Raw genomic sequence first — 25,919 nt, 5'->3', positions numbered from 1 at the left:
GCTCGGCAGGGATGGAGAGCAGGCCAGGGAAGTCACACCAGATTAGTCCTGATCTCACCTCAGCCTCAGGATGCCTCCGTTGTCTTTCGAAAGCTCTCTCTGTTTTTGTCGTTTTAGGCATCGTATATCGAAAAATGCCTCATCAGTCAGTACAGTCAGTCAGTGAGCCAATAAGCATGCAGCATGCTTGTACCAAGATCTAATCATGCCGGTGAGTTACACGTCACAGATTTGATTTTAGTAGCTTTAAAGCAAACTGAAAAGTTGAATTCGCACAAAGTAAAATGCACCATGTTTGCTGCTGCAGCCTTACATGATTGATTGATTGATTGATGGATACTTGGTCTGATATAACCTGTAGCTTATAGTGGCCATGTTAGCTTAAGGTAGCAAACTATACATAGCAAGACATTGTACATTACTGCATCAGGTCACTGACTGTATGAATCGTTTCTACTTGTGCTATTGTAACACTATGATTTAGCATGTCTCAGATAAACATTTAAATTGTTCTGGGACAAATATAAAATAAGCACAGTGTATGTCAACGGGCGACATGTTTGTTAGTAATAACTAAATAAATAATATGTCTTTTAAGCAACAGACTCGAGAGAATCTGGGGAATGAATTGAAGCCTCGTGTGCCACTATCCAGTCATTGGCATTCATGGCCACAGGAGCTGCTGTTCAGCAAAAGTTACAGAGTCTTAGTTAAAGAACCAATGGCGACGCACAGCATCTGCTGTAAAAAATTCTCAGCTCCTACTACACGAGCATACCGTAGAGTTTTTCCTGCGTGCCTCTACGACGTGGAACATTAGACAGCCAATCACGGACATTATTAGATCTTGGTAGAAGCATGCTGCATGCTGATTGGCTCACTGACACTGATGACATTTACTCCTTGGGTATTGAAATTGGGTATTGAATGACAAGGCATTTTTCAATACTTGATACTTTAGAGGCAATTCGGTCGGTGCCTAAAAAGTAATGAATTCTGTAGCCAGCCCTAGAACTGACTCTTGAAAAGTGGGGACGCAGGGTTCGCTCTTCAGGCAGTGCACCCAGCAGTCACTGGGCCGCGCTGAGGGTTTCCTCCTCTGATCTTGGGTGAGCCTGACTCTCCCAGGCCCACCTCTAATTCCTCCTGATGGAGACTAAACCCCTGGTTGCCAACTCTGTTTGATCACAGCCCCTCTCATCATTGCTCTCTCCCAACACTCCCAGAGAGTACCCGGCCCAGCAGGGCCACCTTCACATGGGAAGGCAATAATGATTCAGGACAGGACATTCCAAATCCTCATGCTTGACTCCCCTCCGACTAAAGCCGGCTTCCCAATGTTTGATCCACCTCTGCACTGATGCAATCAATGGAAAGAAGGGCTCCAGTGCCTCGTACAACAAAGACACTAAAATACCCCAAGTACACCTGTTTACATTTTTTTCTCCCCTCAAGCTCAGACTTGAAAGCAAATTCTTAATCTGGGATTAAAGTGGAAGAATGGTAAAGGGACTGGGGCCAGTTTAAGAGGAAAGGAAGCCTTAATGTGTTTTGAAGTCCATGACAGCTTTCAATCAATAAATCAATCCATTTTATTTGTCAGATGAAATCGTACAAGGGACAAAAACGGGTGGTCCCCTGCCAGAAAAATGTTTTCCATTTGAATCCCATTTCCTGCATTTCTACACCCATTTAAAGGGACTGATGTGATACAAAATCCAGGTTGATGAATTCTGCCAGAAAGAATACTTAACTATGTATATGAGAAAGATGTGTTATTGTTTAATATAGGGGCTGATCGCCAAGACTTCAGAGAATCATTATCACACAGTCACACATGTTCACTTGTTTTGTGTGTGAATACAATTTCAGTATTGTGAGATTCAATTTCCACTGCAGGCATGCAAACTGGTCAGGGGTAAAAAAAAAAGTTAGGGTGGGCTCTGTGTCCTGCTCCTCCGTGGCGATGACAGTATGCGTTTAAAAAAATAACAACAAACTAATTTGAAAGCGGGGGGGGGGGGGGGGGGAAGCCATTACCCCCCCTGTCCCCAGTGGAAATTACGCCCTAGATCACAGATATAGTTTAATTTCTACTAATGGCCAAATTATTACACAAAACAGCTGGTTACTGTAGTTTTTTGTCAAACAAACAGAAGGAAATAGTTAGAGGTTTGAATCTTTCGATTCGATTACGATTATCATGTCAGCGATTCGATATCACGATGCGTCAAATACATTTTTCTATTAAAGCCATATAGGATATTTAATTCATAGCTTTTCAAGCTTCAAAAACCAAACATTCTGCAGTGCTCTAATACTAAATAAATTGGATACATAAAACTACAGCACTGAGCACATGGCACGTCCTCAATGTGCAAAACATACCAGAAATTGTAAACAGAAATAATCGATTATGGCCCGGCCGATTATCGAGGCAGCATCGTCCATGTCCACGATTCGATGACGATTGATTAATTTCAACACCTCTAGAAATCGTGCGTTTGTTGGGGCTATTTGACTACTTTTTGCTGCCGTACTGCAGTCTGGTGGACAGCTCCTGTCCTGTCAGAGCTCACAGTACCGTGTACTCTACTGTGTTCAGTTCAGTTCATTCTTTGTCCCAAAAGGGCAATTTGTATGCAGCAGGAAGACATCACATGAAGAATATACAACACAAACCACACAACAATTAACACAATAAAAACAGCAGCTTCAGCCTGAGTTAAAGGATAAATAGAATAAATAGTTGCAGAGAGTTGTGTTAGAGTCATAATGAAAGTAAAAAGAACTACAAAAACTCAAACAATAGATAATAATAATAATAATAATAATAATAATAATAATAATAATAATAATAATAATAGGGGATGTCCAGATCCGATCACGTGATTGGAAATCAGGCCCGATCACGTGGTTCCAGACTCGATCGGAATCGGACGTTACCTCCCGATCAGGACTCAGATATATATGTATATATATTCTCATTATTTTTTAACACATCTATAGTTGGTGGCACAGAGTTAGACCCTTTTGACTCCACACAGAAACAGCGTACTCGCGAAACGAGTGCGGCATGACATCACTTTGTTGCAGAGACGCTATTGGTTAAATGCCGGCAAAGTAGAACACGGAAGCAGCTTGAAGCGGAAAGCGCGAGTATGTCTGCAGTCTGGAGGTATTATAAAGTTGAATTATTATAGAAGTATTGGATCGGTATCGGTAGATGCTCAAAATCAAATGACTCGGACTCGAGGGCAAGAAAACCTGATCGGGACATCCATAATAATAATAATAATAATAATAATAATAATAATAATAATAATAATAATAATAATAATAATAAAGATAAATAAATAAATACAGGGCTCATTAATATATGTGTGCCTGTGTGTGCTTTCTAGAAGACGCAGCAGCGGTCCCAGGCAGGCAAACTCCCAGCAGTCGTCCCAGCGTCAGCTCCTGGAAGAGCCCCGGCACCTCCAAGCTCGACGACAGCACCCTGGGGGGCACGTTTGTCCGCTGGGAGGAGGACGCCATACCCTGGTGAGTCCTCTGCTGCATTCGCTCCTACTGTGAGCTGAACACCACTCATTCTGCAAGAGACTATTCCCTTCTCATAGTTTGCCCCATCTGTTTTTGTCAAATGGATTACCCCATATTTTGTTTGAAGTTGTGTTAATTTTCCTGTTTTTTTTTTTTTTCCTGTTCTCATCAATCAGTCTTGATTGTAAATATATTGTAAATAATGAAAAACTAATAATAACAATCCAAATTTCAAAAATAAAACAGGGAATACTTTAATTAACATTTAAAGTGCTCATATTATGCTCATTTTCAGGTTCATAATTGTATTTTGAGGTTGTACCAGAATAGGTTTACATGGTTTAATTTTCAAAAAACACCATATTTTTGTTGTACTGCACATTGCTGCAGCTCCTCTTTTCACCCTGTGTTCAGGTCTCTGTTTTAGCTACAGAGTGAGACATCACACTTCTATACCATCTTTGTTGGGAGTTGCACATGCTCAGTAGCTAGGTAAGAAGCTAGTGCTGCTAGCGGTTAGCCGCCTCGTTCTCAATGGCAAAACACTGCTACAACACACACGAGTTCACCCTAATCTACAAAATAAATTGTATAGAACTACTTACATGTCAATGTTCTGCAGGTATTCCACGCAAAGTTGGAAGTGCGCCCTCGTTTAGAAGAAGTCTCCTGGCTAATCCTGCCTTGTACTGACTGAAGTTGGAGAAACAGCTAGCTGATGTGGTATTAGCTAAAGTGGTTAGCACACACCAAATGTTTCGGCCGATGACGTAGACGGCCCTGCCGATTTTGACCAGCTGACCCGGAGACTGAAGGCAGGACACATTCAGAAACCGTATCTCACTCAAAACAGCATGGATGGTTTTTTTTCATAATATGGGCACTTTAACTTCCTAGGTCAGTTATCTCCTCTGAAATGAAGATGAAAATGGTCCTGTATGGCACATTTACATGTTGGACTCTGTGCTCATGTTGATTAATGTGCGTTGTTCCTATTAAATAGAGAAATCAAAAAAAATAAAGACCTCTAAAATGGTAACTGACAAAAAAAAAGCCATAAAAGTCAAACTTGATATATCATCCTTCATATATACTCCATCTCCAGATATCCAAAATGAATTTGAAGCGGTAGTACAACATATTTGACTGTCTCTGGAAGCATTTGAGTCCCTCTGTCTTTCTGAGTTCCCTGTGCTGTGTGTCTGCCTGCAGCTCCCTGGTCCTGGATGCAGTGGAGAAGCAGAGCACCTGTGAGCTGGAGGTCGATGCCGTGGCTGTAGACGTCCTCAACCGTCTGGAAATCGAAAGTGAGATCACTTAGGACAGCCTCGCAGCTGCTGCACCCCTCCAGCAGTCGTTTGCCAGTATTGTAGGCCACTCTGACACAACTGTAGGGATAAGATGCGGGACAGAGAGGTGAAAGGTCGTCCTCTGCATCATCAGTGCTTAGGTGCAGCTAGAGCTAGGCGATATGGAGAAAATCAAATATCACGATATTTTTTACCAAATACATCGATGTCGCTATTGCGCCAAAATTGTCGGGTTGACGCGCGCAGTGGTGGAATGTAACTAAGTACATTAACTCATGTACTGTACTTAAGTACAAATTTGAGTTACTTGTACTTTACTTGAGTCTTTTCTTTTCATGCCACGTTCTACTTCTACTCCGCTACATTTCAGAGAGAAATATTGTACTTTTTACTCCACTACATTCATCTGACAGCTTTAGTTACTAGTTACTTTACGCATTAACATTTTTGCACACAAAACACATGTAGTTTATAAAAAATGAAGGGTCACAGAGTTCTTTGTAACACTGGAAAAGCCTATGCAGCCAGGTAAAAGGTAGCAGGAGATGTCTTTATATAGGCCTAATTGTATTTTAATGTTATTTTAGAAGTTATCTGTTGTAGTTGTGGCTGATACTGGGGCAGGACCATCACAGAAAAGATGTAGATCTAGTCTCATATATTGATGTGGATATATTGCCCAGGCGCAGGTGCAGCACGTTTGGCTGAGATGACTAATAGAACACAGTTGCTCGGAGCACTTCCCTCTGACGCGCTCCACCCATCAAATCCATTAGCGGCCCTAAACATAAACAGTGTGGCGCTGACCTAACAACCACTGTCACAGGAGAACAGAGAGAGAGAGAGGGAGAACTGAACGGAATCCAGGATGCAGGGATATTTCACTGAACTGAACAAAACCCATAACGCAGATGGCATTATCTGACAAAGCCATGCACACCCAGAGCAGATGCAACTATTGCTTGTGTTTGCTTTTGCATCTTTCAGCAGAAAGTGTCTAAATACCAGGATTAGGGACTTTGTCTTTGGCCCTCTTTGTTGCAGTTTTCAATATCCAAAGGTTTTATACATCTGGATGCGTTTTATTTTAGACTGTGAGGGAGAAGAGAAAGCCCAACAAAACTACATTGATCCAAAGAGAAGGACTAGTCGCCACATGTTGGTAACAAAGCTAAAAACTTGGCATGGTTTAAATTGAAAACAAAAACATAAAAACAACACCCATCTTTTTGGCTTTCCCTCTAACTGGGATGCCAAGGATATGCCTTTGTTTCTGGCTTTATATGGGAAAACCATCTTTGTCCACAGTGTCAATCTGAACCAGGCTCTCAAACAAACAAAGGATATTTTCCCTTTTACATCCCTTCAGTCGTAGCCAATCACAGACGGGCTTTGTAGTGGACTGCTGACACATGGTTTCTTAGTATTAAAGTCCAACATTTCTCCAGTACTTATGATGTAGATCAGGCTGGACGCAGAGTCGTAAACCACAACGAGCATCTGTCCTTAGAGTGAAGAAAGGAAAGGAGAGGCAACTCCAGGACAGGCAGTGCCTGTGTTCTGACTCCTACTTTTCCATCTCCTCTATAACAGTGTATCAAAACTGCTCTCTCTGTTAACAAAATGTAACTACATTATGTATGAGAATTTCATGGTTAAGCCTGGCATCGCTTTGATTTGTTATTTCTGCTCGACCTTCAAATAAAAACCTGCGTAACAGTATGGATGCATTGTTAGCTGACACACTGCTGTGACTGTCCTCTGTGTCCAGATCAGATTGGCAGGAACCCGGGCCTCCAGGCCATCTGGGAGGACGAGAAGCAGAGGAGGAGAGAGAAGAACCAGGCCTCCCAGGTAGAAACCCCCGAGTCACAAGGTGAGCAGATCCACAGTGGAGACTCCGTTCTGATCATTGTGGCACAAGAAACTAGGACTGGGTATCGCCTAGAGTTATTTCGAAAAGCCTCTGAAACTGCCTAAAATGCTGGTACCGGTATACTAATCAAGTTTGTGATTGGCTGTCCAACGTTACACGTCATACAGGCACGCAGAAAAAAACTTGCGTTACACAGAGATGGCTCACGTAGTAGGAGCTGAAAAATAAATAAAAAGATTTGTGCCGTAATGTGTAATGTAAATTCTTTTTGTTTTATGAAATTGGTATCGATGAAAGTATCGTTCAGGAACCGGTATGGAAGTCACGGTATTGGTATCGTTACCAATATCAAACATTTTTGAACGATACCCAGCCCTAGTAGTATACAGCTGTTAAAACATAATAAAATATATATCACACAGTGGTGACGGATCGGTACCGGTACTCGGTATCGGCCTATACACAAGTTCAGGTATTGGAATCGGTATCGGGAAGCAAAAAATGGTATCGGACCATATGTAGTATCGCTGGGGTTGGGTACCGAAACCTGGTGCTAATACGGCACGGGTGCCTGAACGACCGGTATCTACCGGACCGAATCACACCGCAGATTTCAGTGCCTCATTTCGCCAATTAAATGCCTTTTGCGCTGCTCTGTGATTCTCCGAAACAGACCTTAGAGGCAACACGTGCATCGCTGCACATGACGCTAGTTAATACTTCACTTGACAGCAGGTAACGTTAGCCTACCGTTAGCTAGCAGCTGGATTAAACATGGTTAAAATGCTGATAGCTAAACGGTGTAAAGGGTGTCTGTATTTTACTGTAGAGGATTCCAACAGCGGGACGTTAAGCAGTCTGCAGCTGCTGTTGTCGGAAAAACAACACAGACGGTGCGTTCATTTGAAACTAGTAAGCCTTGTGGTGCATTTAAAGGTATTGTAAAATACGCTATTTTTTTTTTTTAAGTATCGGTTCAAGCACCGTTTAGGCACTGGCACTGTTTTAAAAGTATCGTTTTAGCACCGCTATCGGAAAAAACCCAAAGGATACCCAACCCAAGTATCGCCAAAGATTTCTTGAATCAATTCAATTCCGATCCACAAGGTCCCTACTCGATTACATTGCCGATTCGATGTCTATTAGGTTAGGGACCAATTTAGCTTGGATATAAAAAAGATTCTCGGAGAACTTCTGCTGTAAATTGTACAAGCAAGACGCAACCCTCAATTTTTCTTTAATATGCACCAAGCTAATGTTTCCATTACACATACTCTTCATCATACCTACAGATTGGCATGGGGTACTTTCCATAAGATCATCTCTCAATGCAAATCAAACCAGCTATTAGGCTAACTGAAATAAAACCATGCCAATCTGTAGGTATGGTGAAGGGTATGTGATGATGTGGGGCTATTTTAATTCCAAAGGCCAAGGGAATCCTGGATCCATGAAATAACTGGCCTTTCAAAATAAAAACCTGCCTGCCTCTATGGGAATTTAACATAGGGGTGTACTGACTTATGCCCCCTGTATTTTAAGGAAGAACATTTATTTATTTATGATACATTATTCATTCACAATGAAAATTGGTGTCCTTAAAGGTTAGATTTTTCTTCATTTTTTTAATTAAGGCATTAAGATCAATTTCCAAAAGATGTTTTTATTCCTCTTTTAAGTTTTAACTTAACTTCAACTTTAGCATGGGTGTATTCACTTATGCTGAGCACTGTAACTCGGTAGAAGTTGTAATTAATGATCTTATAGGTTGGATAACCAAGAGACAGTGGAAGTTCTGGAGCATGCTTAATATAATTCAATCAAAAATGTTCAAAGCTGGATAGCGCCCATATATTGAGGTTTACTCCTCGACGCAGCGGGCCAGGGTTTGACTCCGACCTGCGGCCCTTTGCTGCATGTCATTCCCCCCCCCCTCTCTCTCCCCTTTCATGTCTTCAGCTGTCCTATCAAAATAAAGGCCGAAAATGCCCAAAAAAGAATCTTAAAAAATTAAATAAAAAAATGTTCAAAGCTGCGGCGGGCTGGTCTCATTTCAGTGGTGCCAGCCTTTCTGCTTTCTATGAGTTATGACAGTGTTTTGAGGCAATACAAATTCTTTTGTGGCGAACCACATTGTTTCATCATGTTGAGCTTCTTGCTGGCCAGTTATGTTTGTCTTTGTGTCGTTTGCTGAGCCCCATTCCAGTGACTTTTCCATTACCTACACAAGTCACGCTATCATCATTCTTAGAACTGAGAGCTTTGTCCTCTTACCACAAACAAAAACTATAATCTTGCCAAACCGCAGTTTTGTAATGTAACGAAATACAAATACTGCACTACTGTACATAAGTAGAAAAAATATTACGTATCTGTACTTTACTTCGTTATATTTCCGGAAACTTTTACTTTTACTCCACTACATTTCCCCTCAGTGTCTTCGTTACTCATTACTACAAAATAAAATCAGAAGAAATTTATTACACTGAAAAAAAGGAAGTTTGGCGAATCATTGCTCCTAAATTGCCAAGATAATGCACCCTCCATTCAAGTTGGTGACGTAAAAAACCTTAGACCAAAACTAAAGAAGAAGAGGAGGAAGCATAATGACTGATAGCGTCATGGAAGTACCTGCTGCAGGCTCTGCCGCCGTGGTAACAGACGATGACCACCCCGACGACAGTAGTGATGAAGATAACGTTACACACCTTTGGCCATAAAGTTCATAATCAAAGTTTTTTTTACTTTTACTTCTAATACTTAAGTACATTTAATATCAGAAAATTGCTATGGATACTTAACCCTCATGTTGTCCTTGGGTCAAATATGACCCGTTTTCAAAGTTTCTGTGTCATAAATTTGGGTTTCTTTTAACCAAAATTCCCCAAAATAACATGGATGGTTCCATAAGATGCTCTTCAATAAGGAAATTAAGGATCAGCTCTCTACTTTCATAGAATTTTGGGTGTTGTATTAAATTTCATACCATTATCCTGACTAAACTTTGACAGATCTATGATTATCCATTGCCTTCATTCCTCTGATCTTAACCATTAGTCAAAATCATTCATAATTTCTGCTTTTTTCTTAAACAAAAATTAGAAAATTTCATATAAATGAGGTTTATTGACCATGAATTCAAAAAAATAAGTGTAAAACTAGTGCAAATAAATAGGTCTAGTGGTGAATATACTGGTGTTAATGGAAAAGAAGTGCCAAAAACGCTGAAATAAGCAACAAAAACGTAAAAGAAAAGCAAGCATAACGTGGGGAAAAAGCAACATAAATTTTCAGGTTCATAATTGTAATTTGAGGTTGTATCAGAATAGGTTTACATGGTTTAATTTTCAAAAAACACCATATTTTTGTTGTACTGCCCATTGCTGCAGCTCCTCTTTTCACCCTGTGTGTTGAGCTCTCTGTTTTAGCTACAGAGTGAGACCTCTCAACTTCTGTAAGATCTTTGTTGGCAGTCGCACATGCTCAGTAGCTAGGTAAGCTCACAATTGCTAGCTAGCTGTTTCTCCAACTTCAGCAGTACAAGGCAGGATTAGCCGGGAGACTTCTTCTAAATGAGGGCGCACTTCCAACTTTGTGTGGAATACCTGCAGAACAGGGACATGGAAGTAGTTCTATACAATTTATTTTGTAGATTAGGGTGAATTTGTGTGTGTTGTAGCAGTGTTTTGCCATTGAGAACGAGCTAGCATGCTAGCGCTAGCATGCTAACCGTTAGCCCCCTAGCACCCTCGTCTCGTCTAGTGACGTAGAAAGCCGTGCAGATTTTGAACAGCTGACCTGGAGACTGAAGGCAGGACACATTCAGAAACCGTATCTCACTCAAAACAGCATGGATGTTTTTTTTGTTTGTATGCGTTTGGAAGCACCAGAGACACAACATAACACCCCAAATCACAGAAAAAGTGATTTTTTTTTTCATAATATGGGCACTTTAAGCCCCCAACGTCTCCTTCCAGGCAGCGCTGGGTTAGGGTTAGGGTTAGTTGCCTTGAAGTCAACAGTCGCAGCGCTGCCTGGAAGGAGATGTTGGGGGCTCAAAACACCCTCGAGTGCAAATGTCCAGATCTCACAAAGAGAGTCTGTTGTTCAGTAATGATTGGTAATGAAATTACACCCAGTCCTGTTTTATTGTTGTGATTAAGTGATATAACTCCACTGACAGCGACCACTGCTGGCATACTTTACGGCAATTACTGACCACAATGTTTTAATTGTAGCTGATAATTTGGATCTGGAAGAACTCTGGAGTCTTAGATCAGACAGTTTCCAGGAAAGACAAACGCACAATAAACACTAGTTTGTCTGATGTTTTCCAGATCGCGGGTTTGTCACGTCAACGGAGAGCGAGAAAATCTTCATGAAGAGATTCAAGGAGATTCTGAAGGAGAATGAGTTTGACGTGTAAGTTCCTCACCCTGTTTCATGCCAAATTATGTCTGGAAGTCATTGTTGGACAGCTGTCCCGGGAAGAGCAGAGAGTCACTGGCAGGAAGCTGGGACTCATGGAAGAGAGAAACATAAGAAGCACAAGATGCTTCCAGTCACATTAGTAACCCACAGACCAAATTCATCTCAGATTCTTTGTATTAAGCTGTAATGAAGCCGTTGCATGTCCTTAGTTTCCCTGTGCCTCTCAGCTTCATGTCATGTGTCTTTGTCCGCCTCCTTTCCTCTCGGGCCAGAGAGAGAGAGAGGGAGGGAGAGACAGCAGGGGTTGGGGGACATGGGAAGGAGCGATGGAGAAAGTGAAGTCAGAACAGATGTAGCGAGGGGGTGGAGGCAGAACGGCTGCAGAGAAAGGGGGAGGGAGAGAGTGAAATCTTACACATCCCTCCGTCCCACTCCCACCATGTACTGTACAGGCGGAAAGTATTTCCTGTTATAAATAAAAGTACAGTTGACTCGGCAGCCGGGCATCAGATCCAGATGGCTTCTATTCACCAAACTCTGATATCAGACAGGAACAGAGGAGGGGGGGGGGGGGCGCAATGTGGCGTGGGAACAGACACACACACACTCACACTCTCACTCTCACTCCCAGAGAGCTTGCTGGCGGCTCTCAGCTCTTCCCCTGCCTGACTGTCTCGGGCTACATTTACACCGCTACGTTTTTTTGGTTTTCAAGCGGAGCTTTGAGCCAAAAGCGCTCTCCGTACATACAATTGTTTTTAGCTCCAATAAAAGAATCTCAGTTTAAACTAACACGCCCAAACCGCATATCTCATCAACATTCTCGTATATACTGGGCATGCGCTAAATTTGTGTTTAGTTTAAAACACTCTAAAGGAAATGGTCAATTATAGTGTGATTAAAACTCACTATTTACATTATTTACAGTACTTGATTTACAGCTGATATGTGAAAAGGTACACAACCTTATTTGTTTAACAGTAATTCAGTTTTACTGCGAACCGTCACAGGAAGTGCTTTTATTTTGAAGTAGTCTACACGGAAGTTGTCAATAATCATCAGTATTTTTATTAACCTTATTTATTCAGGGGAAGGTTCACTGAGAGGCAGCCTCTCTTTTTGCAGGAGCGCCCTGATCACATTCACACAGTTCCACATTGATACCTGGAAGCTGCCCGGTACAACCACAGTCTGATCTGCTGGCCACTGAGCAGCTCCACTGGAGCGGTTGGGGTTAAGGGCCTTGCTCAAGGGCACCTCAGTGGTGGTAATGAGGGAGGGACAAGCGCTGCTCTTTCACTTTCCCCACCCGGATTTTATCCTGTCGGTCTGGGGATTGAACAGACGACCTCCCGGTACAAGCTCTTTAGCTTCTTTAACCTTTAGGCCACCATTGCCCACAAAGTAATGTGGACATAATGTCTAAGTAGGGAAAAGGCAAATAATAGAACAGCTAGAACAGTCTGGTAAGTTTAGAAGAGTACATCACTTTACTGTAATCCAGCCTTTAAAACCAGTAAAAGACAACACTTATGTCATATCACGATATTATGATAACCAAAATCTAAGACTGATATCTAGTCTCATATCACGATATCGATATAATATCGATATATTGCCAGGCCCTAGTTGTGACCCAATCAGGCGGCGAAACGTTGGCGTCACACAACCCTGCAGATTCTAAACTAAAACTGGTCAGAAGTGTTTCAAATGTCTCCGGTTTAGGGGCTCGGAAACTAGCCTGGTCCTACCAGACTCTGGTCCATTAGCCTGGTCCTACCAGACTCTGGTACATTAGCCTGGTCCTACCAGACTCTGGTCCATTAGCCTGGTCCTACCAGACTCTGGTCCATTAGCTTGGTCCTACCAGACTCTGGTCCATTAGCCTGGTCCTACCAGACTCTGGTCCATTAGCCTGGTCCTACCAGACTCTGGTACACTAGCCTGGTCCTACCAGACTCTGGTCCATTAGCCTGGTCCTACCAGACTCTGGTAGATTTAATTTGTACAGAGAGTCTGGCCACTCTCCATTGACAAGTGTTAACTTCCTTGAAGGTAGGTACTCTGTTGAAGTTTAAAACTATCAGATCTGCCCAGAGCCACTCTGGATCTGCCATAACCAATCGCTAACGTTTGGTCGTGACGTATGTCATGCGCATGTGCAACAAGAGGGCAGACAACAACTATCGGCTTATATTTATCATTAGCATCGCTAGCGTTAGCCTTAGCCAACTCCTTCACCACTAACGGAGCGAGCTGGAAAATTAAACTGTTCCCGAACCCCGTGGGGAGGAGGCCCACAACATCATGGCCACCAACACAACTCAGCAAAGATAGTTCTTGCTCAGGCTTTAACTTCTGGATATTCGGCAGCGTTGCCACAACGGACCGAATGGCTTCGCTCGCATCTTTCTAGTGCACGTCCTCAACGTCATCGTTCTCAGCCACTCCCAAATCTCTTAACCCTTTACTGCATGGAGTGCACTCTTAACACGTTTCTGTTAAATTACAGTATACTATTGGCAGCTACAGTCACCAGCATGAAACTGTTGATATACAGTGCTGTAATCTAAAACAGTTTATTACTGTAACAGTTGCTATTACAGTACTTAAGCTTGGCAGTATAATACAGTATATAATACAGTAATACTGCCAGTTGTTTGGTTGCCATTACTGTTAAATTGATGTTCCTACTGTAATCTCTATAAAGTGTATTGTAAAATGTATTAAACTAATGTAGAATGTGATCTTTACAGTATAACACTGCTAGAAGCTAATGATTTAAACATTTTACATTTCCAAATGAAAGCCTCTGAAAATTGTGTGTGTGTGTGTGTGTATATATATATATATATATATATATATATATATATATATATATATATATACACACACACACACACACACACACACACACACACACACACACACACACACACACACACACACACACACACATATACATACATACACTACCGGTCAAAAGTTTGGGGTCAACCCTTTTGCAATTATGTAAGCACATAATGTAATCTGAAAACTGCTGCTCTGATTAAAAAAACAATGCAACTGATCTCAGCTGGTATTCTGTCTGGAATGGAGAGGAATGGACATTTCTAAGTGACCCCAAACTTTTGACTGGTAGTGTGTGTGTGTGTGTGTGTGTGTGTGTGTGTATGTATATATATATATATATATATATATATATATCTCACACATAACGACTATAGCTCCTCATCTCATTCATCAGAAACATTTCATCAGATATAACAACATGTAAAAATGGTTTCTGTTACCTCAGTGCAATGATATGCCCTAGAAGGGTATCTACTCCTTTTCCTCCTCCTTGTATTTCTCCCTGCTCAGGACCATCATTCATTCACATTAAAGCAGAGCCAGTGAAGGCAGCGAGGGGGGGGGCGTGGCTTGCTAGCTTATGTGTTAATCGCTGCAGTAATCTCCTGACGCCTGCCAGGCTCGCTCCCTCGTCGCCTCTAAAGTCGTTAGCTAGCAGACTAATTAAGAGACAGCCAGACAGCGGCACGTGAGCGCTGACTCTCTGGAGCCCTTTCCTCAGACGACCCGGCAGAATGACAATGAGACTGCAGTAAAATCTCTCTCCCGAACCTCAGACACACACGCTGACAAAAATCCCCCATTGATTTCATATGTTTACAGCCATGGTTGCATCATTTAATATGAAGCTGGCTTTACCTGCTTCATTATTTAACCCTCCTGTTGTCCTTGGGTCAAATTTGACCCATTTTCAAAAAGTTTCTATATCAGAAATTTTGGATTTCTTTCAACCAAATTAAAAAAAAAAAAATAAATAAATAACGTGGATGGTTCTTTACAACTATTACTCTTCACAAGTAACGCCCAAACAGTTAGCGAAAAAAGTTGCAATTTAAAATTTTGACCCAGAAAAGAAAAAGTTGCTCCTTCAACGAGAAGACATCGCGAGAGTTAAATGCATCTGGAGCAAAAAATTTCAGAAAAAATCTTGGGGAAACCCCCACATAAACGTCAAAAGGCGCAGAAAAAAATCAACACAAACATCGGAAAAAGTGACAAAAAAAATACTTGGATAAAAGTGGGGGAAAAAAAAGTTTAAATTTTGACCTAGAAAATCCAAAAGGGTTAAAGTGAGTGAAAGGTGTTTGCCACAGCATTGGTGGAGGACCAATGCTGTGGTTCTATCTGGACTCATTCCACAGGAGTGCAAACTTTGTTCCCCTGGGCTGCTGCTGGGCTCAGACGCTGCGTTCTGCAGCTTCACCTGTCCACACACTGCTCTCAGGGCTTGTTATCACAACGTGTGTCTAAGCTTGAATTTTTCCTGCAGCTACAGTTGACCCAGTCACTGGAGAAAGTTCACTGGAGGGTTGAATCCATAGCCTGAGGGCATTTCATATTCAGTTCCAACCTCTAACCTCTCTGGCGCAACGCTCTGCTTTTTAATCAGATGTGAAGAACTTTCTTCCACACAGGGTTCAGATTAGAGTGCGGATCGGGCCGCATTTTTCTGTCCGAGCCCGGCCCGCGTCCGACAGAGCAGTAACCAAGCCCGGCCCGAGACCGACGGGGATTAAGATGTTTCTGCCCGACCCGAGCCCGACACAGATAAAATCTCATTTTTTTCTCACACTAATGACACATGTACGTTTGTTTGTGTGGAAAGCTTTTATTAAGCAACTGTAGGAAGGCATTCGGAAATGTCAACAGATGAGGTCATCGGCTCACACGGGGCAACAAGCACACGTTAACACAGGCACGCACCTACATAATAAGCTTTTTTAAATTTAAGATGTTCAATGTCTTATCGTGCTGATGTGACCGAGCCCGAACCTGAACATCATTTCTAAATATCTGGTTTGGGTATCCATCCTCTAGTTCAGATCAGTTCAGGAGTAGCACCTCAAATGGAACTCTGCCTGGTCTACATTTCAATATTTCAGAGTCACTAAGTGGTGAGTTGCTAGGTGCTGCAGTAGGGCAGCGTGGATAGGCAGCCTGTAGCTGAGAGCGACCTGGAGGGATACAAAGCCAGAGTGTTGGCTGCCTGCCTGTCTGTTTTCCATTCATATTCCCTCTCCAGCACACAGACACACACCACTTAGCTGCACACACTTTAATGTGCACACACACACACACACACACACACACACACACACACACACACTTTGTACACATTCACACAGAGTAAACGGAGCACTTCCCCTGATTAAGACCCACAGTAAAGAGATGCTAATAAAACATGACTGCATGGGGGCAGACACCAGAAGGTCCTCTGCTTTGTGATTCAGGTAACTCCACTGATGCTCATGTCTTGCATGTGTTTGACCTGTCTGCTTGTTTTTAGTATATGCTTAACTTTAACTGGGGTCTTAGAAAAATCATACCAGTGCTCGGTAATTAAGCTAACGGTTAATCAAAGTTTGTGTTTTCTGTGTTGCAGTAAATAGTTGTTTGTTCCCGGAATCCTCGAGCCTGAGGACCTCCTCATAGAACGTATGCCAAAAAAAAGAAAGAAAAAGATAAAATGTAATTCTAGAAGGAAACGTTAATTTCTGTCTTCCTCTGCTCAGGACACAAGGTTCGTGTGTTAGCGAGAGGGAGGACCAAGAGGATCTTCTCGGTGATTTGACTCTCCATTCTGACCCCCTGACCCCCGAGGGACTGACGTGTACCCCCGCTAATGCTGTGGAGGTGCACAGGCACTCGCAGCCAGGTGATGAAAGACCTCCTGTACTACTGGGGATGCTTGGAACCTGTGCTAATAAAATGCTGAAATAGAGTTTACCAAGAAAATCACACACAAAGAGCAATATGGCTGAAATCAAAGTGAAGTGAAATGTTTTTTCTTGAAACTTAGGTCTGGCCTGGAGCTATTGATTGTATCAATCAGTATTTGTTTACAGCCTTTCCATTGACCTTATTATATTTATGTATATTTTCTTGTTATGGAATAAGAGAACATTGCTTAATATATCAATATACATTACAATATCATTGATATCTGAAGTAATCATTAGTGTTCATTCACTTTGTTTTGTGTTAGATCACAAAACGTGTGTCAGTGTGTCTTCGTGTGTGTGTCAGTGTGTATTTGTCTGTGTGTGTCAGTGTGTCTTTGTCTGTGTGTCAGTGCGTCTTTGTCTGTGTGTGTGTGTGTGTGTCAGTGTGTGTTCTTCGTCTGTGTGTGTGTCAGTGTGTCTTTGTCTGTGTGTGTGTCAGTGTGTCTTTGTCTGTGTGTGTGTCAGTGTGTGTTCTTCGTCTGTGTGTGTCTGTCTGTCTGTCTGTCTGTCTGTACCTCTCTTTTTAGATTATCTCAATCCAGGTCTGCCTGATGTATAAAGTGTGGCGTTTCAGTGATGCTAACAGTCCTCTTGTCTCCCAGACTCTGTGAGGAGCAGTGTTAAAATCCCAGAGGAGGCTGTCGTTGATGAGGAGGCCATCCTGAGTCTCCTGGAAAACAGTCAGACCTTCCTCCCACTCTCCCAGACATCCAACCACTCGCCCCTGTTAGGTACGAGAGCCACACGCAGCTCTGACACGCTCACTCTTTCATCCCTTTTAGTGTTTAAACTAGTCTCACTTTGCCAGACCTTCCTCCACAGCGCTGCTGAGGAGGGTCTGGCTAGTCCACACAGCATTCTGGGATGGGAGGAAAATGTGCTCTGGTTTATTGGCATTTCTTTAAACCAATCACAATTGTCTTGGGTGGCGTTAAATGGCGCACAGAGCAACAGTGACGCTGCTAAATAGTCTCAGGAAGGAACTTTTGGTGGAACGTGTACGTTCAAAAGTAGTTTTAGTCGTGCAACAGAAAACTCAGATTGGACAGATAGTCTAGCTATCTGTCTGGATTTACCCTGCAGAGATCTGAGGAGCAGTTAACCATAGTCCTCACAAATCCACCAGAGGTTAGAACACCAACACAAAGAAAGAGGAAGGGGACGGACATTGAAAATGAGGGACATCCGGCGGAATTTACTAATTTAAAACTTACATTTATGTAAAGCCCTCTCATGTCATTAATAGGCTTATTCGTTGTTCATTATTCTGTTTTTATAGTTTCTCAAATGTTCACTTTTCATGATCCCAACGTATTTATCTCACGGTTTTCTTTCTCATCACACTGTCTCTCATGTCTCATTCTATCAACAGCCTTTTTATCTCTTGTATGGCATCTCAAATGTAGTTCTTTCACTTCTAGAATCAAATCAAAGTATAGTAAGTAATTTTAGTTGCAAAATAGAGACTGCAATGTTATGATACAGCATCTTTTGTCAACTACATTTATAATTAAATGACTGTGTGTAAGCATTTTCTCGGGGGGTTTTGAAGGAAATGTAGTAAATGCACTGTGTGTGAACGGAACCAAATGCTACGTTACAGTTATTAAGAGCCATGAATCCAATCAATAACAGTGATTGTTATTATTTGCACACTGTACTGTACTATGCAGCACCTTAATGAGCGTTGTGCTTCTAATAGCCAGGGGAAAAGGCTACAGATATGAGATGTGATACTTGGTAAGTGATTCCAATGAATTCATTAACCAATAACTCAGTCGGTTGGGAACATACAGAAGTCATACACATATTGCTAGAACCAACGCAACTTACTCTTGTGGTATGTCCATTAAGAAACTAGAAATCATATTAAAAATGTATCACTTTGTTATAACTTGACTCATATCTATCATGTTTAGACGTTTTCTTTATTATTATTATTATTATTATTATTATTATTAATGAGAAACAAAAAGTCAAGGGTTTAAAAGGTTAAGCCAATTCATAGCCTTGATTTAATTAGGGCTGCACGATATGAGGAACATATCTAATTGTGATTATTTTGACTGATATTGCAACTGCCATCCACGACATTGGAGGGAAGGATCATTTTTCTATCATTGATCTCATTTTCATTGAAACTCATTAAAAAATATTAAAGTAAAAAAGAAATATTAAAATTATAACACTGTGATTTTTTTTTTTTGCGAGGATCTGTACCAAACAAAGATGTTTTCTTTAGTCTGTAGGATAGGATATGTAGGCCGGGATGTTTCTGCAGCACCACAGCACTTCATTCAGAATGGTTTGACACATATTTTGCCTTTAACAAATATTAGATTAGATTCAACTTTATTGTCATTGTGCAGAGTACAAGTACAAAGACAACGAAATGCAGTTTGTGTCCAACCAGAAGGTCAAAAAGAGCAGAAAAGTGCAATGTGATATACAAAGTATAGACATGGTATAGACAGACAAGAAATCTAGTGCAGTGTAGACAGTAGTGTACAGTTGGTTAACAGAAGGTGGTTTAGAGTAATATAAATTAAATATAAATATGTGCAGTGTATTAGCAGTTACCTTATAAGAGCAGAATAAATATGGCTATGTAATATGAACAATGTATGAACAACATGTATAGATATGTGCAATGTAGTAGCAGTGACATAATAGTAGTAAGAATAATATATTCAGTATGAACCATATAGACAGATATGCTCGCTCGCTCTCTCTCTCTCTCTCTCTCTCTCTCTCTCGCTCTCTCTCTCTCTCTCTCTCTCTCTCTCTCTCTCTCTCTCTCTCTCTCTGTGTCCCCCCCCCCTTGCGATTTGGATATTGCACTAGTCCATATTGCGATTTTAATGAAATTGTGATTAATTGTGCAGCCCTAGATTAAATTGATTGATTTGGGCAAGATTAAAGTTGTTGCTTGCAGCCACGTGATGTAATCTCTTTTAAATGCTGTGCCTTTGTCGTCCATGCAGACAACAGCCAAGACCAGGCCATCATCGATTTGCTGGCAGGACTGGAGAGTGATGGTTTCTGCAGGACCCCCGTCAGGCAGAACTCCCAGTCCCTTCCTGGTGCCGGGAGCTACCACTGCAACAGTGATGAGGAGGAGGCCGGGCCCGAGCTGGACAAGGTAGAGGCCGAGCTCAGCGTGCTGATGTCACAGCGGTGGGACAACCAGCCTCCTGAGAACTCGCCCTCACCAAGGCAAGCTTGTCTCTGTTGTATTTTTTAATTTATTTTTTATTTTAGCACAGCCGTGTAGATGACATGGCTACGGAAGAGGATTAGGGCCACGTGTGAACCTTTTATTTCAGTTCTGAGTTTAAACTCAGAATTCTGAGATTAAAGTCAGAAGTCTGAGAAAAAAGAAGTCTTTCTCAGAATTCTGACTTAAAATGTTCTCATGTGACCCTAATCCTCTTCCGTACAAGACTTACATAAGAACAATATCGGTTTGATTTTCTCTGCGGTCCATTTTTCTTTTTCAAACATAAAGACAACAGGAACTTAACAGTTTGGGAGAGGTAAGTTGTAGAGTGCAGAGTGTTTATGTCTCTGTTGTATTTAAGTGAAATCGACTAAAATGTAGTTTTATACAACAATCAGTTAGGTGTTCATTTAATACACAATTTGTCCCCTTTTGCAGTGTTATCTGTATCAGAAACAGCCCAATTTAATAACAAATGTAGGCAAAATATGAGTATTACAAATGGAACACAAAGGAGTGTTTAAAGTGCTCAGACCTGCCTCCATGATGTGTGCAGATGAGACTAGAGCTGGATATCAAACGGATTGTCAAGACTGAAAGCTGCCATTGAATGTCTGGTCACATTTACAATCTTGTCTACTTATTCTGTGATCAGAAAGGTTTTCATTTGACTACTAATTTTTGGCAATCTAATACTTTATTTTGGCAACGTTCTTGTACAGCTGCTCGTAATTGCACATTAGAGATATTTGGTTTCTAATGGTAAATGTATATTTTTGAAAATATTGACAACAACTTTTAACACAAAGCAAGACGAAAAATATGGACCTGCAGATTTCTGCGGACAGGTAGTTGGGCGGCACAAACCCTCTAAACCTGAATGTCAAACTGATATGGCAGAAATTTGGCCTGGTTCTTATAAAGGCTGGGAGGATATGCTTTTGTCCCGATTCGATTCTTTCCCGTTACATGGGTGCCGATTGGATTTGTATTGCGATTTTCATTTATTAAGTATTGAGATTCGATAGTATTGAGTATTGGGATTTTCTTTTACTTCTTTAACAAAAACAAAAAGGTGAATAATACACTTCTAGAGACAATATATCATGTGACATTTCTAAAAACTGATAGTTTTCTAAGAAGAATGCACATCACGTGTGTCGTTCAGTCAGTCTGACATTTATTTACTTTGTAAAGAACATAAGATGGACTTTCTGCTTTCAAAGATGGAACCGGATATGATGTAGTCGCCTTTGGCAGTACCCTATAAACACAAATTATTAAGGTGAATCATTGGTAAAAACAAAAATTCCAAATTATTGATTCTAGGGAAAAGTATCAATTTTACAAATCGTCAAAAATCACGATACATACGGTTTTCGATTTCTTTTTTTCCCCCCACCCCTTATTCTTATAGTGAATAGACCGAGGTGATTAACATTGGGCTCGGTCTGAGTCTCTGCCCAGTTTAGGAAAGAGTAATGTAAGTACCAAGCAATGCAAACTGTGCTCTCCTACACGAGCCAGCAGCCGCTCGGCCATCAGATGAAGGTTGTCCACAGCGAGCGGTGCCTGTGCGCTGCTTAATCAATGTTCCCGTGATGATCCCTGTGTGTGCAGGCCGGGTGTGAAGGAGCACGAGGACTGCTCCAGTGACGAGCAGCAGGAGTCCTCTGACGAAGACATGGAGTGGAGCGGGAATAACTCTCTGTTCGCCAACCTGTCCATCCCCCAGCTTGACGGGGCCGCAGACGAGAGCAGCGGTGAGTCATCGCATGCTGAGACGGCACTTAAATGTCAGTTTGCTCTGACGCTTATCTTACATCCCCTGCTGATGTAACACCGAGGATATCAGAGTACACATCTGACAGCGGCGGTCAATAACAGTCTCAGTTGACACCCGGTTATGGCTGTACAATCTAATTTCATTACGAGGGAGCTGGGATTCAACACAGTGCATGACACTGGGATGTGTATTTGATAGGGCTGTCCCGAACACCATTTTTTAAGCTTCGAAGCTTCAATACTTATCAACAGCGAATATTCAAAGCTTGGCGGGGTTGGGGTGAAAATGTTAGAGAAAGGCGAAGCACTGCTACTTGGGCTGAGTGATTAGCGCAACACCTGAAAAGCAGCGTTGTTACTCTCTGCTCCTCACCACGGGGCTTCTCAGGTGCTGCGAGCAAATCACTCCGCCCAAGTAGCAGAAGTAGCAGTGCTTCGCCTTCTGAGAATATAGTTCCCAGTTTATATACGGTTAGAAGATGGCTGTGTGTCATGTGACCTTGTTATTTGTACACGCTGTGACTATACAAATCACAACATGTAAATAGGAAAATGTTGGGGTCATTTTGTCACTTATTGGGAGCAGTAGGCTAGATGGAGCTGGTTACCTCCAGGATCTGTGCTAAGCTAGGCTACCGGTGGAGCCGTCAGACAGAGTTACAACACGCACGGAGATGAGAATGTATGGACTTATCTAACTCTGGGGGATACGGGGAATAAGACAAAGTTCCAATAAGTCAGCCTGTTCCTTTTAATACAACTAGAGCTGTCTTTGAACAGCAGCCAATGAGGTACAAGCTGCCTCTTAACACCTAACACTTAAGATGAGAGAGATAAAGGACAAGAATATAAAACATCCTCTGCTTTAAATGTCAGACCTGGGAATAGACGGAGGAAATAGTCTGCAGTCTAATTAGTACCACTGGAGCCAGTTTGTAATTACAGCAGATTACTGTATTCACAAAGGATCTTATCTTACCGCTAGGAATCCTCCTAAATGACATAAAAAGTTCAGGGGGTTGACCCCGTTGCTATGAATGACATCATGTTCCATGATTGAAACGCTCTACTGTATGTTTGACAGGTGACCGGTCTGGGTCAGTGAATCAATACACAGGGGTGTGAGCAACAAATTACATTTGATAGATTGATACCTGCTTAGATTAAATAGATAAGATAGATTTCATAAAACATATTTGAGATATTTTATAAACTGTTACAGATTTCATACATGAAACAAAGAAGAAACACTACTTGAAGGTATCTACATACATAAGAGTGACATGACAGTGTCATGAGCACATGACACTGTCATGACACATGAACCCTAACTCTAACCATAACTTGTCATGACAAAAACCGAATGACACTTACTCAAAGCGAAAAGAAGCGTTATATCATAAACGTTGTTGTTTATGACACGTTCATGACAGTGTCATGTCACTCTTATGTAGATACCTTCAAGTAAAGTGTAACCAAAAACTGACTTCACTCTAGGGGTAGCATGACTTTAGATTTTTTAAATTTAACAACAGATGAAGCCACTGTGTCTTGAGAAGCTTGTTGCTTTATTGTTCACTCTTAACTCACTTTACACCGTCTTTGCTGACTCTTTCTCCCCCCCCCTTTACACTCCGACTAGTGGTGGGCGGATCGTTCCAAATATCAATAATATCGATACCAATGTTGGTATTGATATTGATCAATACCAGTGTAATAAGATCGATACTTCAGTTTTAGTTTCTCTCCAGTATGCACTGCTTTGGTTTCATCAAAGAGGCGACCTGGCTGTCTGTGTCTGTTTAAGTGCCGCTCCTGTCACAGCACGGTGCAGGCACACTTTGCTCCTCCCCCCCCTCTTGTGATTTGATGTTTACCGTCACATGACTCAGCAGCGCCGGGCAAACAAGCAAGCAAGCAGCCAGGCCCGGCGGCGGCCACCACACACACACACACAAGCTGGACAGCGACGGAGCAGAAGAGTGGCAGAGAGGAAGAGGAGCACCGTGTGGCTATATTATCAGGCCACAAATGAAACAACGGCAAGCTGTATAATTTGTAAAAAGGCTGTAAGATACAGTGGTAACACAACAAATTTATACAAGCATATGAAAATTCTGTCCTGGATTTTAACTTATTAATAAGCCAAAGGAAAAATCACAAAACCACTTAAAGGTCATGAGAATTCATTCAGATTTAGCAATTTGATGATGCGTCCACCTTGATTATTAAAAAGTATCGGTATCGTATCGGTATCAGCGATACTGGCCCTGTATTTACTTGGTATCGGATCAATACCAAATTTTGTAGCACCACTAACTCCGACACCGCTACCGCTCGCTCTCCTTGCTTGACCACTGATGTTACTCACTCAACGCACCTGCCATTCTCGCTCTGACTCACGCTACTCTCGTAACAAAAGTCTATTGTCCGCTCTTGTTGGTAACAAATGCATTGGGTTTATGCCTAGTTATGTGTGCACTGTGCACACAATTTAAATGGCCATTAAAGTCTAGTGCTACTAAAACCTCCTGCGTTGGGCGCCGTGTGATAATCCACTGATCTGATGCTCGACAGCCTGTACCATTAGCACCGTAGCTCCTGCATGTCTTTACACCAACAGCTGACTGCAAACGCCATTTCAGCGTAGCAGAAGTCCAAACAGCTACAAGGCAGCTCTCCTCTCACGCCATCTACTTCAGTCCCAAACTTTCCGTGGCTTTCAAACAAAGTTTCAAATCAGCTGGGTTTTTGACTAATTTTGCAAGAGACAGTGCTACTGGTCTATGTCGTTATTGACAAAACACCTGATCAGCGACTAGTCGACGTCAAGCTCAAAACATCATTATTGAGCAGTTAAGTCGACTATATTGTATCTGGCATCAAATACCATCAGCATGTGACAAAACAAATCCTCATACTTTGATAATTCTAATTCTAATTCTAATTGGTAATTCTACATATAGAACAGATTTTACTGTATAATCCAGTGATGGCAATAAAATCATCTTAATTTATGTATTATTTATACAGTGGTGCTCATAGGTTTATGAACCCATGCTAAAGTTGACTAAAAAGAGGAATAAAAAAAATCATCTTTTGGAAATTGATCTTAATGCCTTAATTAAAAAAATATTTCAGTTAGCCTAATAGCTGGTTTGATTTGCATTGAGAGATGATCTTATGGAATGCCAATCTCTAGGTATGGTGAAGGGTATGTGATGATGTGGGGCTATTTTAATTCCAAAGGCCAAGGGAACTTTATCAGGATGTATAGTATCCTGGATCCATGAAATAACTGGCCTTTAATAATAAAAATCTGCCTGCCTCTATGGGAATTTAACATAGGGGTGTGCTTACTTATGCCCCCTGTATTTTAAGGAAGAACATTTATTTATTTACGATACATTATTCATTCACAATGAAAATTGGTGTCCTTAAAGGTTGGATTTTTCCTCATTTTTTTAATTAAGGCATTAAGATCAATTTCCAAAAGATGATTTTTTTTATTCCTCTTTTTAGTCAACTTTAGCATGGGTTCATAAACTTATGAGCACCACTGTAGTTGGAGATTCATTAACGTGACTTTATGCATTGTCTGAAGAGCAGCTTTGGTTTGATGATTTATTGTGTCAGACTGCTGAGGTCATCAGCACTGCAAACTGTATTGTTCCAGTGTCCAAGTAGCATAGCATTGTGCAAGCCTTCATCTCCGGTGTTAATGGATTGGTTTGATTTGTTAGTGAGCTAAATGCAACCTTATTGTATGGCCACTACAGCATGGTTGTAAAATTTCACTTACGCACTGAAACACATTGCCATTACACATTAGGACATTACAGACTGTTATTAGGACTGCAACTACAGTCTATGAGTCCTTTTGACCTCTAATTTCTCTCAGTCTGAGGAGCTTCTTTTATTGCTACAATGTTTTCTTTTAAACCAAAAACTAAGGA

The 25,919-nt window shown here is 41.5% G+C and overlaps 1 protein-coding gene across 3 annotated transcripts in view; it reads left to right on the top strand.

Annotated features, from left to right (window-relative positions):
* rev3l (REV3 like, DNA directed polymerase zeta catalytic subunit) overlaps positions 1–25,919 on the top strand; it is a 96,258-nt gene that overhangs the window by 42,331 nt on the left and 28,008 nt on the right. For all 3 annotated transcript variants that reach the window (XM_035995770.1, XM_035995771.1, XM_035995772.1), the window contains exons 5-12: positions 3,405–3,546; positions 4,759–4,853; positions 6,628–6,732; positions 11,070–11,154; positions 16,749–16,891; positions 17,561–17,689; positions 19,943–20,174; positions 21,799–21,941. In XM_035995770.1, the coding sequence (XP_035851663.1) occupies positions 3,405–3,546; positions 4,759–4,853; positions 6,628–6,732; positions 11,070–11,154; positions 16,749–16,891; positions 17,561–17,689; positions 19,943–20,174; positions 21,799–21,941 (1,074 nt within the window). The remainder of the gene's footprint in view (positions 1–3,404; positions 3,547–4,758; positions 4,854–6,627; positions 6,733–11,069; positions 11,155–16,748; positions 16,892–17,560; positions 17,690–19,942; positions 20,175–21,798; positions 21,942–25,919) is intronic.

Source organism: Sander lucioperca, chromosome 19, assembly GCF_008315115.2.
Source record: "Sander lucioperca isolate FBNREF2018 chromosome 19, SLUC_FBN_1.2, whole genome shotgun sequence".
In the NCBI taxonomy this organism is placed as follows: Eukaryota; Metazoa; Chordata; class Actinopteri; order Perciformes; family Percidae; genus Sander; species Sander lucioperca.
The sequence above is the reverse complement of the archived record's forward strand: the minus strand, read 5'-3'. Positions and strand labels throughout refer to the sequence as shown.